General features: G+C 37.1%; 2 protein-coding genes across 2 annotated transcripts; one reads left to right on the plus strand and one right to left on the minus strand.

Moving 5' to 3' along the window:
- Positions 1–1623: 1623 nt before the first annotated feature.
- LOC107583306 (peroxisomal membrane protein PMP34-like) lies at positions 1624–3969 on the minus strand. The gene is made up of 5 exons (XM_016269483.1): positions 3921–3969; positions 3759–3825; positions 3499–3650; positions 1729–1834; positions 1624–1639 (listed from the first exon to the last, which is right to left on the minus strand). The coding sequence occupies exons 1-5, from the start codon at positions 3964–3966 to the stop codon at positions 1624–1626; spliced, it is 387 nt and encodes a 128-aa protein (XP_016124969.1). The 5' UTR covers positions 3967–3969.
- A 9096-nt stretch (positions 3970–13065) lies between these two features.
- On the plus strand, positions 13066–15621 carry LOC107583307 (GTPase IMAP family member 4-like). Its single transcript, XM_016269484.1, has 2 exons — positions 13066–13147; positions 14707–15621. Exons 1-2 carry the CDS (start codon positions 13066–13068, stop codon positions 15564–15566), a joined length of 942 nt encoding a protein of 313 aa, XP_016124970.1. The 3' UTR covers positions 15567–15621.
- The last annotated feature ends 683 nt before the right edge of the window (positions 15622–16304 follow it).

Raw genomic sequence — 16304 nt, forward strand, 5'->3', positions numbered from 1 at the left:
TCTATCTATCTATCTATCTATCTATCATCTCTCACTCACTCACTCTATCTATCTATCTATCTATCTATCTATCTATCTATCTATCTATCTATCTATCTATCTATCTATCTATCATCTCTCACTCACTCACTCTATCTATCTATCTATCTATCTATCTATCTATCTATCTATCATCTCTCACTCACTCACTCTATCTATCTATCTATCTATCTATCTATCTATCTATCTATCATCTCTCACTCACTCACTCTATCTATCTATCTATCTATCTATCTATCTATCTATCTATCTATCTATCTATCTATCTATCTATCTATCATCTCTCACTCACTCACTCTATCTATCTATCTATCTATCTATCTATCCAGACTTCTTCAAATGAACTCTATTAAAACTTTTACACTATTAAAAATTACTTCAGTCCTAGAACAGTTAGAACAGTTGCTCAGCTTAATATTTTTTGGGGAATCTGTGATACAGATTGTTTGATTAATAGCAATTGTAACAGTGTCCATTTAATGTATTTTTGCAGAGAATAATTTTTTTTTTCTTACTGGCCTCAAACATTTGAACAGTTGTATATAAGCGCCTTTTAAATAAAGTCTTTATTTCTTTCAAAATGTCTTTCTTACCAACCCCAGACTTCTGAAAGGATATAAAAATCAAAGACCTGCAACAAAATCAGTTGAGAACCAATAATCCAGTATGCATGATATGAGCTGATTGGGCAAATATAAACTAAACGTATTCTGGTCTTACCCGTAGAACGGATTGAACTGTCTGTAGAGGGTAGGTTATGGTGCTTGCAACGGCCTTGGCAATGGCTCCAATAAGAAACACCTCCACTGAGGAGAGCTATAAACAATCAGACAGAAATATAGTGGAAAAAAAGTTAAGTTAAACAATGAAGAGTCTGTCTTTCCTCTATAACAGAAGATTTTTTTTTTGTGCGTTTACATTCCATCTCCGTTATCACGAAACCCACAACACGATGACAGAATGTAGGTTTTTGGGTGAAGAAACTTAAAATATGTAGATAAACTGCACATTGAAAGACAAACCAAAACACTGATATGTTCTAATTTAAACTTCAATGGACTGTGACATCATCCATGGTTACCAAGGAGTTACATAATCATATTTCTAGGTTGCTATGTTTTTTTTCGTTTACTCATACTCGACAGATGCTTGCACATGAATACGAGCATCTAAATGAGCGAATCATCATCTGCATGTTTTTTAATATCAGAAATGCTGTAGTTACTGTTTCCTAGGCAACAGAGATCTTGTGAATAGACTCATCTGTTTATTTATATGTTGTCATGATTGAGTATGCAGAGAGATAATTCAAAGTTTTTACATTACTGTATTAGCTTTAAAATGGTAAAAGTTTCTTACCATGAAATTGAGTAAATTATAAACCCTAAAAACTGTTCTGGGATCAGCAGCCTGCTCTGACCTCTCTGTGGACGCCCCTCATGAGCTGCCTCTTCAGACCCTCGTAGATCATGAACTGCACGGCTGGATTGAGCACCAGCAGCAGGGAGGGAAACGTCCCGTTCCATAACGCACCCACTCCTTCCCGCTGCATGATCTGTACCAACGCATCTAAAGAGAGACGGATCACCTTATATCATCACTGGACACACATTTGAATTAAAGGCAATGAAATGAAGATCATGTATGATGTCTTTTAAAATGACCAATAATTCCATTGTAGTGTGGGGCTGTATGTCTTCATTTCTGAATTTGCTGCCCCCTGAAACTGCCCCCTGCAGTTTCAGTCTGGTATTGACTACCCAGAGCGGAGTGGTCACAAGAACATTCACTACACCTAAAGGAAGATAGAAAGGTTTAGCACATATGAAGATGTTTTGATAAGAATGTAGGTAACCGAACAATTGCTGGTAGCCATTGACTTCCATAGTATGGAAAAAATACTATGGAAGTCAATGGGGACCAACAGCTGCTTGGTTAGCAACATTCTTCAAAATATCTTCTTTTGTGTTCAACAGAACATAAAAAAAAGTAAAATAAAGTAAATGACAAAACTTTTATTTTGGGGTAAAGTATGCCTTTAATAATGTTTTTTTTAATTATTGCTAATGTTGAAAAAATGTTAGAAATGTTTTTGCTGCTTAGTATTTTTGTGGAAATCATGATACATTTTTTAAAGGATTCACTTTTGATCAATTGAATGCATCATTGCTAAATAAATGTATTAATTTCTTTTTCATTTTTTTATTTTATTTTACCCCAAACTTTTGAATGGTACTACCCAATAATGATTACCACACAAAAAATAAGTAAATAAAAATCATACAGGTCTCTGTATAAATAAGCAGCAAAACCGTTTAATAATTCACAATATTAATGTTCGAAACGAAGATAACTCGAAATGAAAAGAAGAAACTAAGTAATATAAATCTAAATTGTGGGAAGCACCAACAATACATTCATACATTTCTGTTTAAATACTGGTTGCACAAAATATATACACTGCCATTCAAAAGTCTGGGATCAGTAAGATTTTTTTATGTTTTTTAAAGATGTTTCTTATGCTCAACAATGCTGTATCTATTTGATCAAAAATACAGAAAAATAAATATTATTGCAATTTAAAATAACTTCAGTGCCACATGATCCTTCAGAAATCGTTCTAATATGCTGATTTATAATCAATGTTGGAAACAGTTGTGCTGTTTAATATTTTTTTGGGGGACCCGTGATATTTTTTTCAGGATTCTTTGATGAATAAAAAGTTAAAAAGAACAGTGTTTATTCAAAATAGAAGGAAATATGACTGTCGCAGATATGATTAAACAGGTTTCTCTTTCAAATCGTTATAAAACAATCATACAAAAGTACTCAAACTGGCCTGCTTTATTGTGTGTATATATATATATATATATATATATATATATATATATATTCAAAAGTTTGGGGTCAGTACATTTTTCTTTTTTTTAAGAAATTAATACTTTTACTCAGCTAGAATGTGTTAAATGGATCAAAAGTGATAGTAAAGACTTATATTGTTAGAAAATATTTCTATTTTGAATAAACACTGTTCTTTTTAACTTTTTATTCATCAAAGAATCAAAGAAAAATGTATCACAGATTCCAAAAAAAACATATTAAGCAGCACAACCGTTTTAACACTGATAACAAATCAGCATATTAGAATGATTTCTGAAGGATCATGTGACTGAAGACTGGAGAAATGATGCTGAAAATACCGTGCTGCGTCACAGAAATAAATTATTATTATTTTAAGTATATTAAAATAAGAAACCAATTTTAGTAATTGCAATAATGTTATAATTCCACAATATTACTGTTCTTCTGTATTTTTGATTAAATAAATACAGCCTTGATGAGCATAAGAGACTCCATTAAAAAACATAAAAAATCTTACTGATCCCAAACTTTTGAACGGAAGTGCATGACAGAAACTATTGGATTTTTGATCATTTCATGTTTTTGAAAAAAGCAAACCTGCAGCAATGCCAAAAATGAGGTCTCGTCCCGGTGTTGACCTCTGACCTTGCAGCCAGGTGGCCTTCAGACTATGGAGACAATAGAAGTAGACGAAGTTTGAGCAACAAAGGCTGCAGATCACTGGAAACCAGCCTCTATATGGAGCTAATCTGGAGAGAGAGAGCAAAAAAAACAACAAAAAAAGCATGGCTATGCTTGCAACCTGAAATGAAAAAGATAATGACACAAAACAAAGAGATGCATGTGAAATAACTTACAGACCCTCCTCCTTGATGATCTCAGACAGAATGGCTGGGGTAGATTTGGCTTTCCGCTTGTCATCAACGGCACAGAAACAGAAAGAAATGTGGTCACGTATTTTAAAACACGAACAAAAGTCAAGTCAGCAGGAAATTAAACTCATGTGTTTCCCTTTTTACCTTGCAGCCTGAGCCGGGCTGTGTCAAGAGGAAAGAAAACCGTCATTGCTGTTACACTGCCCTACAAACAAACAAATACATGACTTTAAATAAACAGATTTTAATATACTCAAGGGATTATCATTGGGATAGATAGATAGATAGATAGATAGATAGATAGATAGATAGATAGATAAATAGATATTATACTACACTATACAATATAAAACATAACATTATATTACAATAATATAATATTAATTATATTACATTATATTTTGTATTATAGCATAATAACATATATTTTTCTAATAATAAAAGTAAATAGTAAATTAAAAACAAAATATTATCTTGCATATTACTATATATAATACTACTATATATCATAATAATATATATTTTTTGTCATATATAACATGCTGATTTTAAAGGTACAATGCAAATAAGAAAGAAAAAAAAAAGGAAACCAAGAATTTGTTTGTTATAGGCCTATTAGATAACAGCTATTGTGAAATGTAGCCACAGCTCAGACTGCAGCGAAATTAAGTGTCTTGACTGGTTCACATGTATCATTATTTCCAGGTGTGTGTTCAAATGTTGTCAGCCTAATCTACTCTATTACTCAGTTTGAAAACTAACCCCCACTTTCAAGGCCGGAGGGGCATTTTTCACTGGAACAGAAAAGGACATGCCAAACAAACTCTATATACTTGACTAACATGTCAAACTAGTCCTGTGCCTCAATGAAACCCTTGTCGAATGAAGAGTTCGCATCTTTTAACAAGACCAGCCCTCTACCTGAAGTCGATAGGCTACCTGTGTGGATTACATTACACCTACCTTCAAACAGAAAAACTCTTCATCGTACAGAAGAAAGCAGCATATTTCCTAGAGACTCTTCATATGCAAGTGTGTCAATGCTGATCTCTAAACTTCATCAACTGTGGTAAGTCCTTTTCTTTTCTCCTTGATGTTATACTTGTATGATGCAGAATAAGCAGAGTGAAACTAAACTTTTCATAAATAGCAGATCAGGGACCTTTTGCTTGTTTTAAGCATCTTACAAATGTTATTGATGTTTATGCTTAAAATGAGATTAGTGCAATAATATTTGACCGGAAAACAAGACAAAAATACTGAATAGGAGAAGGATATTCTGCAGTTTGATGCTTGCAATTCTCTTCTTTTTACATCAGAAAATAATGACTCTTCATGATAATATGGACTCTGAGGAAGATGAGAATGATTCTGCACTGGATTTATCAACCAGCTGTAAGTCACAATGAATAACACAAAACAATCTGTTTACAACATCTTATGACATCTCTTATGCCATTATTATACTAACTATTCAATACAACATTTTAACTGACTATCAGATAAGGAAGATCAATGTTTTTTTCATTACAATATTTCTTAAAGATTACACAGCAAATAGCCTGTCAATATAAAATGTCTTATTTAGACTCAAGCAGTAACTTTTTTTCACAGATGCAACACATGAAATGTTGTATGAAAATGTGCCAAACATAGAGGAAACCAATTTAACTGAATCAACAAATGAACATGGTGAGATATTTTATGGCATCCACATTTTTCTTAAAAATCTAAACTTTTTGTTAACCCTTGTGCTGTGCTGAAAATCCTGTAACTAATTTGGTGTTCCAATTCCAAAAAGCCTTTTAAAAATTGCTCGTAAATCTCTCATTATGCTATACTGTCAGCAAATCTTAGATTCAAATTTCAAAACTCAAACTTGTTTTCTTTCAATTAGCACAGGTTTTATATTTATTTTTTAAAAATGATTGGTCATAGGGCTCATTGAACTGAGCTTATGCACCTGGACCCTCGTGGCCATCAATGGAAAGAGCTGCTACACGTTGTCTTTTTATCCGGCCTCAGAGAGGAAGATCAGGAAGAAAATGGAGAAGATTTTAGAGAAGAGAAAGGAGAACATTGGACAGAAGGAGAGAGAGCTGGTGATATACAGTAGAACTGAGCAGGAGGTGGAGAGAAAAAAGCGGGAACTTTGGAGAACGGAAGAAGATGATGCAAGAAAAAAGGCTGGGAATCCAGCCAAACAAAAAATGTCCATCAGTCTAGCCAAACGCCACTCATCAGACCAAAAGTGTTGCACCTAGAAACTCTAACAATTATTTGACAAAACTTGCGTGATTATATATGTGATTCTTGTCTGAGTAAAATGATTGTTTTTAGTGTAGGCTAATGTATGAAAATATATGTGCCAAAACATCTACCAAATGACTGAGAGGTTATATCTTTTCCATAAATTCTATCACTAATGTCAAATATGATGTCTGATCAATTTTGTTCATTCAAATTAAATCACTATAATACCTGGGGGAAAAAAAAGCTAAATCAGTGTAAAAATACCTCGGAAGAAGAAACTTTTACATAATGAAAAACTATCAACTGAATTAAGAAAAATCGTCTCAGGTTACGTATGTAACCATGGTTCCCTGAGTAGGGAACGAGACACTGCATCCTCTAGGGGTCGCTATGGGGAACGCCTCGTCGTGACCCGTGTCTGAAGCATACATTGAAAAAACACCAACAACACGTTTGCCGGCGACAGCCCATGACGTCACTACCGGTGCGACTATAGTATACAGTAAATAGGTGCCGGGAGCACACATCATCCACTTCTTCGTCTGACTGAAATGTTGTATGAAAATGTGCCAAACATAGAGGAAACCAATTTAACTGAATCAACAAATGAACATGGTGAGATATTTTATGGCATCCACATTTTTCTTAAAAATCTAAACTTTTTGTTAACCCTTGTGCTGTGCTGAAAATCCTGTAACTAATTTGGTGTTCCAATTCCAAAAAGAACCAGCCTTTTAAAAATTGCTCGTAAATCTCTCATTATGCTATACTGTCAGCAAATCTTAGATTCAAATTTCAAAACTCAAAAAACTTGTTTTCTTTCAATTAGCACAGGTTTTATATTTATTTTTTAAAAATGATTGGTCATAGGGCTCATTGAACTGAGCTTATGCACCTGAAAAAAAAAACATTATTTGTGGGTAATTTTGGCAATGTTCACTCAAAAACTTGTGCATAAGCTCTGGTCAGTGAGGCCTACAATTAATCACTTCCAAAAACAAAATACAAAACCTGTACTAACTGAAAGAAAACAAGTCGAGAAAAGTATTGAATCCAATATTAGAATTTTTTTTGTAGGCCAAGACCATCAGGGAAAATACCCCAAAAAGAACAAAAATCATTTTTTGTAATTTAACATTGTCATGAAGGATGACTAAAGCATTTTATGAAGCATATTAAGCATTTGTCATAATCAGATCACATAAGATTTGGAAACTTCATGTAGTGTCACCCTGATACTTACATTTTAATTACATTTGTCATTTAAAAACCGTTCTAAGGGGCCCTCGTGGTACTCTGAAAGAGCAGCCCATAGATGGAAATGGTGCATCCCAAAACACTATGTTTGAGAAGTTATCAACTCGATCTAAGGTATACTACTGGAATGGCTAGCAGTAAATCTCTAGCTGAGGGAGCAAACACCCAGCTCTCAACAAGAGGGGCTCGACCTACAGCACGAACGTTAGAGATCAGAAGGGTAAGTGTACTGCAAGCTCTGGGAAAACAGAGAACTCAACTCTCACGTGAGAGGAGAACTCCAAATTCAGAAAGGAGTAGCGTGCTCATAGGTATCCCTTTTGTTAAAAGGGGAGCACTGCTAAACACTACCACGAGAACAGCCCACGGAGCGAGGAATCCAACTCCTCAGAAGGGAGAGAATTCAAACGCTCGAAAGAAAGCACCATGCTCATAATAACCCTCAATGGTGAGGGGAGCAATGCTTCCAAAGTGTGTCAATAGAGACACACTGGTTGAATGGAGCCCAAGGTACCGGGGTCTAAACCAACTCAGAGAAAGGGAATGAGGCTAATAACGCGTAACCCTTACCATACAGGATTTCAGAAAAGTGGGCAAAGCATAACGTGCACACATACCACTATGTGGATTTTAGAAAGTGCGCAAAGCTTAATGTGCGCACTTACCATAGTATGGATTTAAGAGTTTTCCAAGCATCTGTTCACAGATACCCGGAAGTACTGAGCCAAACGGGAGAGGCAAGCTCAAATACAACCCTCTAAGGCGAGGGGAGCACTGCCTGAGACAGCATTACACAAGAAGGTTATCGCAAATGCCACCTACGTATACTTCCCGCTTGATGCCTCAGCAAGAGGGGATATCCTGGTGACTAGGAGGCCCCTCAGGGTGACCTAGATACGGTATACCAGACAGGGCAGCCTGAAAGCATAAGCCCGGCCCGGACGTCCAGGAAATTCTGCAGTGCCTGGCCGGGGGCATGATGATCAGGAAGACTCCCGCAGAAGCCTGTGACCTGGACGCATAATCCAGGAAGCATGAAGGCGAAACCAGGCTATCATTCCGGCTGGACATCATATCGATGAGTGAAGTAAACACTGCAAGTCGAGCACCCGGTTTCTGAATCCAGCAGAGGGGGTGCTCACCGAGGACCTACCCTAGAAAAAGGACAGAAACACACAGGGCCAAGAAAAACACTGCAAAGAAAGCTAGCAGATGGATTATACACACAACCACCAGCACATTAAATACACACACACACACACATATATATATATATACATATATATTTAGAAAGGGATCGTACTCACCCACCATTGTTCCCGTGCCGGAGCCCCGTTCAGGAAGCGACCAAAAAAACCTCTGGTCCGTACCATCAGTAAGGTGGTCACTATGAAGCCATAGAACCAACCAAACATCATAGCTCCAGCATAGGAGACTGTAATGCAGGATATTCCCACCTAACCTCGGTCAGGTGGAGAGATGGTGGTTACAGGGGAATTAGGAAGGGAATGAGTAGATAATGAAGTATCACTCTGATCCGGACAAAAGCGCTGATGCCTTGTCTGGATCATGTCCCTTAGGTCTTGCCTACCTCCCTTTGACCCGCGATTCTTCCTACCCCTACCCGCAGGCGGGGGAGGAGCGCGAGCCGTGACACTAGCCTTCTGTGCCCGTCTCTGATCCTCAAACCGAGATGGGCCAGGACCCCTGGGTTGTTCGGGCTTAGGAGAAAGGCCCTCACCTTTATCCAGGTCTTTCAGCAGGTCAGCCTGATATGCCTGAAGCACCACCATCGTGTGCAATGAAGCGACAGCCCGACCTGCTGCTGCTGCGTATGCCCTGCCATTCAAGCGAGATGTATCCTGAAAAAGCTTAGATGGCAAGGAGGGAGTCTTAAGAAAGGACGTCTCACCCATAGAGAGATAGCTGGCATCTTCTCATAGCCGTTTTCGCGCGTCGCCTCGATGTTGGCATAACTCGTATGCTGGAATCGAAGGATGCGTGAGGAAAACGGCCTCTTCCATTCCTTCTCGATCTCTGTATGGAGATCAGGAATAAAGAAAGGCTCACCTGAGCTGGAGGGTTATAGCCAGAAAGATTTTCCACTGCAAGTAAAGCCTCGCCGTGGCGCGATCCATAACTTTCAAAGAGCTCATCGTACGCAGGGCAGGAGGACTGGGAAGGCTCAGCCTCAGCTTCTTTGCCCTCCTCAGACATTTCCTGGGCTGAACTCAGCAGAGCACTGGCCCCTGGTTCAGACGATGTTCATGAAATAACATCATACTCCAGCGGCTCACTCTCCACAGTCCACAGCCGACGATCGCGAGAGGGAAAGCCCCTCTTTAAACTCATTGGCCAGATCCACCTGCGATCCCCACAAGCTCATTCTCCTCCATGCCTCAGCAGCGGCAGGTCTTGAACCGCGGGAAGCAGATGGCTGCCCCTCTTTCCTCGAAAAGAGAGACAAACGAGAGCGGAGCTTTCTCATTGGAAAACGCTCGCAGTGCACGCCGATTGCCCCCTCAAGGACATCGCGTGCATGCTCTTCGCCCAAACAAACAACGCATAGATCGTGTGTGTCATCAGATGTTAAATAATGACGACACAGATGCACACATCCTCTAAACGCTTTGCTAGTGCCCTGTTTTTTTATTTTTTTTAAATTTGATCCATAATAATATGAAAAGAGATCTATGCGCTCTTACCACAGAAATGCACGCTTCAAACAAAACAGTCAGTGAAGATGAAGAAGAGGATGATGTGCGCTCCCGACGCCTATTTATACTATAGTCGCACCGGTAGTGACGTCATGGCTGTCGCCGGCCAACGTGTTGTTGGTGTTTTTTCAATGTATGCTTCAGACACGGGTCACGACGAGGCGTTCCCCATAGCGACCCCTAGAGGACACATTTCGAAGTTCCCTTGAAAGGGAAATTGTGGAGGCAGTGAAAAGTTTTTCTTTTTTTGCTTAACTGCTGCATTTAATAATTTCTCTTTGCAACTATAAATATTGCTCAAAATATTTCCTGATCTTAAAAATGTGGTTCTTTAGTAAATTTATGGCATTTTAAATAAATATAATAAATATTCTCTTATCGTGAGAAGTAAATTTACCCAGCAGTCTAGATGAATTACTGCACCACAAATCCTGCATCAAACAAAAATACATAAAACTTATTTAATCTGATATCAATTTAAATATCACTATTATCAAGTGACAAAAGATTAACCTCAAAAATGCTCCAGTGTAATAAACATGGATTATATATCATGCATGTAAATAGAAAAGCCGCTTCCAGTTCCAGTTATGCATTATTATTTATTTTTTTTATAGATTGACATGGGGAGAAAATAAAACATGATTATAAACAACTGAAGGAGAAATAAGTCACATATTATCTCTATATTCTCTATGATATTTAAAACACCAGTGGAAAAAATAGTTTATTCAGGATAAAGAGTGTTAAATGGTTTCATTTAGAAACAGAAACTCAAATAATTGTGCTAGCCAGATTCTAATAACTAAAACAACCATGGTGTCTTTCTCGTCCCTCTTGTGTTTCAGTTAGATGGCTCATTTCCTTCTGTCTGACATTCTGTCTTTCTTTTGAACCTCTTGAGGTGTATTGATAACATACCAGAGTGTTAGAGTAACAGTGGTTTGACTACATGCTCTGGTTATTTCCACATCATGAGGCTCCTGTGTCACCACTGCCCTCCACTGGTCAACAGGAATATCCTCCTGATACCCAGCTATGGAGTATTTGTCTCTGTAGTGGACATTCTATTTTAGAGAATTTCTCTGAGACCTCACATGTCACAGTTTGGATGTCCTGTACAGAGCACATTTAGGGCTTTCCAGAGATACCAAATGATTGGATGTTTCACCGTGACCACTCCCTCTCCTTGGTTTTTAAAAATGGCTGACATTAATTTTGTGATAAAATTGTACATCCTTATGGAAAAATATGATAATATTTTGTAATTATAATATAAATCTGGTTAATTTTCAAATTGTTTGTCATAAATCAACATCTCAGGAAAATGTTATGGGGTTTCAAATCAAAATATGACTTCCTGTTATGAAACAGGACATAATTTCATACATGTCCACTGTAGAGGACACCAGGACTAAAAGCATGTTTATTATACATTTTGGGAGACAAAAGAATTGAACAGGAAAACAAATTACATATCAATATTCTTATGAAATATTAGATATTATTATGAAAATCTGGCCAATTACTACTCCCATTATTACACTTCTTTTTTCAACATGCTGTCCCAACAGCACTTTAATATGCAAATTAGATACAGTGTATAGATAACATTGTGCTTAATGGGAAAACCAGTTCATGGAATTTTTACACAATATTGTTATATCAAATCATTTTGTTATATATTTTATAACATAGTTGAGAACCATCCTTAAACAAAGTTAGGTATAAAAAAATCCTCAAACCTAAAAGTTGATTGGTGATTTAAAAAAACAATTCCCATTGTTTTTGCCTTTTCATGTCTATTCTTGTCATTTTATTTTAGTCCTGGTGTCCTCTACAGAAGACATAGCATAACATATGCATAAAATATAATTTTTCAAAAATGTTATTTTACCATTTTTTTCTTATGCTCTAAACAATGTAATGACATGAAAAATACTAAATTCACAAAGCTCAGGAATATACTGAACTGCATGTAAAGTATCTACTGTAATATACTGTACCATTCAGAGGGTCATGAAAAAGAAACAAATGTGCTGAAAGAAGCAGTTTGTCAAACCGTTTTAATGAGTTATCATTTTACCAATCCCTAATTCATCCGAAGTAACTCGCAGTCATTTCATTGCATTTTATTCACTTAACGGCAATGTTGAGAGGAAACAAAGTATATGTGTGTGTGTGTGTGTGTGTGTGTGTGTGTGTGTGTGTGTTTGTGTGTGCAACAAATATATACACATATATGAGTCACACACAATAACAATTAATTCATTATTATATTTTATCATTTTTAGGGCTGTGCTTAGGGATATTTATGTTTGGTTAGCATTGTTAAATATTATATACATGCATAGCTCTGAATTGAATTTGAATGAAAAACACATTTTGAAAATAGCAACAGATGGCAATCAGAGAAAACTTTTTTTTTTTCTTTTCTTTTTTCCTTGACTTGTGAGCTCACAGGTGTTATTTCAGTATGCACTTCCTGAAAACAAATCACACATCACATCCTGACACACCACTAGATGAAATACTTAACACAGTCATATAAAAACCTCCAAATAGGACATATATATATATATATATATATATATATATATATATATAAAGCTTATGCCACTCACGTTTGCTCAGCATACCTGAGAAGCGTGCCAGATAACAGTGGAAGTGTCTGACTGGATGAAATAATAAAGAGCTATGAGCAACCCTTGCCTTCCCAACCCTTTAACTCAATAGTGTCTGCATGCTTGAAACTACTGAAATTGTTTGCGTATCTGAAAGATGTTTAGGTCTTTTCTTATCATCTAAATGCCTGTTAGAAGGCAGATAGAAGACTTCTCATTGGGCTTGTGCAACCCTTAAAGACACTGGTTAAACAGGATTCTCAGTCATTCACAGTGGTGAAGGAAATCAGATTCAAGAATTCTATACTCTGTCTGTGGATCCAGAATCATAAACATCAGCTCTGACCACTGTGAGTATTTTCATTTATACATCTTTAGATATTAAAGATGGGAGTTGAGTCTCAAATACTGAGGTTATTTTTTTTATAAAACAGAACAATGACTTCAGAAGAGAAGCTGTGGGACAGTCTGAAGGCTGAAATAGAGAAAGAAACCTTTGAACTGGACTCGTCACTGGGTTGTGAGTTACTGATTCATATATCATGTCTGAATCAATTCATTCAAATCAAATCACTTTAAAAAGTCTTTTATAAAAAGACATTCATTTTCACTAATAATGAATATTAATATTAATGTCTTCCGTAGCTGAAATTGATGAATTATATGAAAACGTAAGAACAAACTCAAAATCACCAACTTGGCATGGTAAGCCAAATAAATTGTGAGATTTATATTAATTCATTATTTTTATTAGTAGTAGTATGTTATTATCATTAAATCATTTTCTGGCTTTATCTGGTTTAGATATTCAAGACTTAAAAGCAAATTCAAAATCACCCTCCTTGAATGGTAAGTGTGATATTAATTACCACCGGCACTAAATATAAATAAATCAATGTACTAAGCAGGTTCAGCGGGTGCTAGAGTTGTTTGAGTCTAGAGAAGCAGACAATGCCCATTGCACATGAAATCACTCCGATCTGAGCTGTAAATACAAAACACAAAATGCCAAGAGAACAGAAACAAGATAAAGAAGAACCAACTCATCAGATCAGAATACCAAGAATACTCAGAACTGATACTAACAAGGTTTTGCAAAGTCATATGTGCTTTTCCAAACTATTTGATAGCATTTTAGGCATAAGAAAATTCCTGACAACAAAACACTTTTTGGGCAAACCCCAAAGACGGATGAATGCCATACAATGAACTCTAAAGCAATTCATAACTTTTTGGAATGTCAGTTTGAAATGTTTTAACTGAGAGTTAACTATTTCACCCAATATTTGAGAGTTTGTGCTTATTAGTACAATATATTAAGTAATGAGTTTAGCATGCCAACATCTCTAGTGAATTTTGGTTAGGATGCTCCCTTACAAGGCAGCTGTCTATGTAGAAAGTAGACAGTGAATCTTCTCATTTAGGTTTAGAACAAAATTCATGTTCTCTTATAGTAATTCATTTGATTGTTTATTCTCAACCAGTAAGTTATGCAGTTGCCAGTCATTTAACTTTTATGTTCTTTGACCTTCAAATTTAATGTTTTACTTGAGTTATTCAAAACAAGTACATAGTACATACATTTGGGTGCAGAGATAGTGTTTGACATGGAATGAAATCAGTAAGAAACAACGTGAACTACACAAGTGTGAACAATGAGGATTTCAGTCAGTATTCTGGAGAAGGTGACCTCTAGTGGTGGGAAGGTGGTATAACTGTCAATCACTTCAATCACATCCTCATTATAAAATGATATAACCTCATGTAGTTCGAAACCTATATGACTTTCAGTCCTTTGTGGAACACAAAATAATAGTATTGGATCCCACTGACTTCCATGGCATGGAAAAAAATACTATGAAAAAAAAACAATGGAACTAGGAAAAATAAAAGGAAAACAAAACTGTTTGGCTACCAACATTCTTCAAAATATCTTTGTGTTCCACAGTCACAGGTTTGGAATAACATGAGGTTGAGTAAATAATGGCAGAATTTTTTTTGTTTGTTTTTGTGAACTTTCCATTTAAAGGAATAGTCGACTCATATCGTTTCAACCTGCATGACATGATCTTTTTCCAGCTGAAGCTGTGGCAGAGGAATTGCGCATCATGTTACTGGGTGCTAGAGGGTCTGGAAAAAGCTCATCTGGAAACACCATCCTCAGATGCAACGCCTTCAACACAGATATGCAGCTGAGCAGAGTCACACAGTTCTGTGAAAGAGCATCTGGAAACATCAATGGGCGACCTGTGGCCATAATCGACACGCCGGGACTGAATAAGATCAATCGAATTGAGAAGGAAGTTATCAGGGAGATCATGAAATCTGTCTCTCTCTATAAACCAGGACCACACGTGTTTCTGTTGGTTCAGCCGGTGGGAAACTTAACCAATGAGGACAAGAACATGCATAAATTAATCCAGAACATGTTCGGGAAGAACGTTTGGAATTACACGGTTGTTTTGTTCACACACGGAGATCGACTAGAGGGGAAAATGCCAAATGATGTGATTGCCAGCTCAGACAAAGACCTCAGAGACTTTATCCGCACATGCAGTGGTGGATTTGTGTTCTTCAACAACAAGAACACGGGAAACTTTGAGCAAGTGACTAAACTTCTGGAGAAGATCGATACCTTGGTGGCCATCAATGGCAGAAGCTGCTACACAACGTCATTTTACCCGAACTCAGAGAGAAAGATACGTGAAAAACAAGAGAAGATTCTGGAGGAGAGACAGGAAGAGATTGCACGAAAGGAGAGAGAGCTGGAGGAGAATTATGAAGAGAAGGAGGAGTTAGAGAAGAAAAAGCGTGAGCTCTGGAGAGAGGAAGAGGAAGATGCACGGAGACTAGCTGAGAATCCACCAAGACGCAAAACTCTGAAAGCAGGTCTCACCAGAGCCCCCTCATCTGTAACGAGATCACAGATCATTCTTTAAGCTAACCATTTTATGAGCTGTTCAGGAACTTTCTCATGAGTGATGGAGATGAAACATTCCCTGTAGGTGTTGATCAATACAATACTTTGTAACTGTTGTTGTTGTGCTGTTTTAATTAAGTACCTCATTAACTGTGTATTTTCTTGTCACTGAATAACCTACTGTATATAAAATGTAAACATTCTGCATAGCCGCATACAATCGTTGGTCAGTCGCAAATATTAAACATGTTTTAGGCTACAATGCATGGCTTGTGTGTTTCACTAGCTCCGCTCCCATGGACACCTTTTGTTTGATCTAATTCTGGATATTTCCAGCCTAAGACGTGTGATTAATCCGTATCTAAAGCCGTGTCTACACCAAGAGAACCCATTATAATCAGTTGATGCGGTGACCACACGAGAAGTGAAACCTAAAAAAACAGCACGCGCAAGAAAGCGATTGCACACTTTAGCGAGCTTCAGCAAATGCACGTGATCACAGAATGCACGCTTCCTAGCCGAAACAACCCCCCACATGAAATTGAAATAATAATCCGTGATATAAGATTTTGGCCATATTGCCCATCTAAATCATGCATCCCACACTATCAACAGGCGCGTCACGTAGGCTACACTTCTTGTACTTCGTTTGGGTACCACAAGGTGTCACTGCGGCCTCAAAGCTTACCCCTCGCCTACTCTGGCTCGATTGCTATTCCTGAGGTAAAACACGCCCTCCTCATTACCCTAGACAAAG

Source organism: Sinocyclocheilus grahami, unplaced genomic scaffold (genome assembly GCF_001515645.1).
Source record: "Sinocyclocheilus grahami isolate Dianchi unplaced genomic scaffold, SAMN03320097.WGS_v1.1 scaffold52.1, whole genome shotgun sequence".
Lineage (NCBI taxonomy): Eukaryota > Metazoa > Chordata > Actinopteri > Cypriniformes > Cyprinidae > Sinocyclocheilus > Sinocyclocheilus grahami.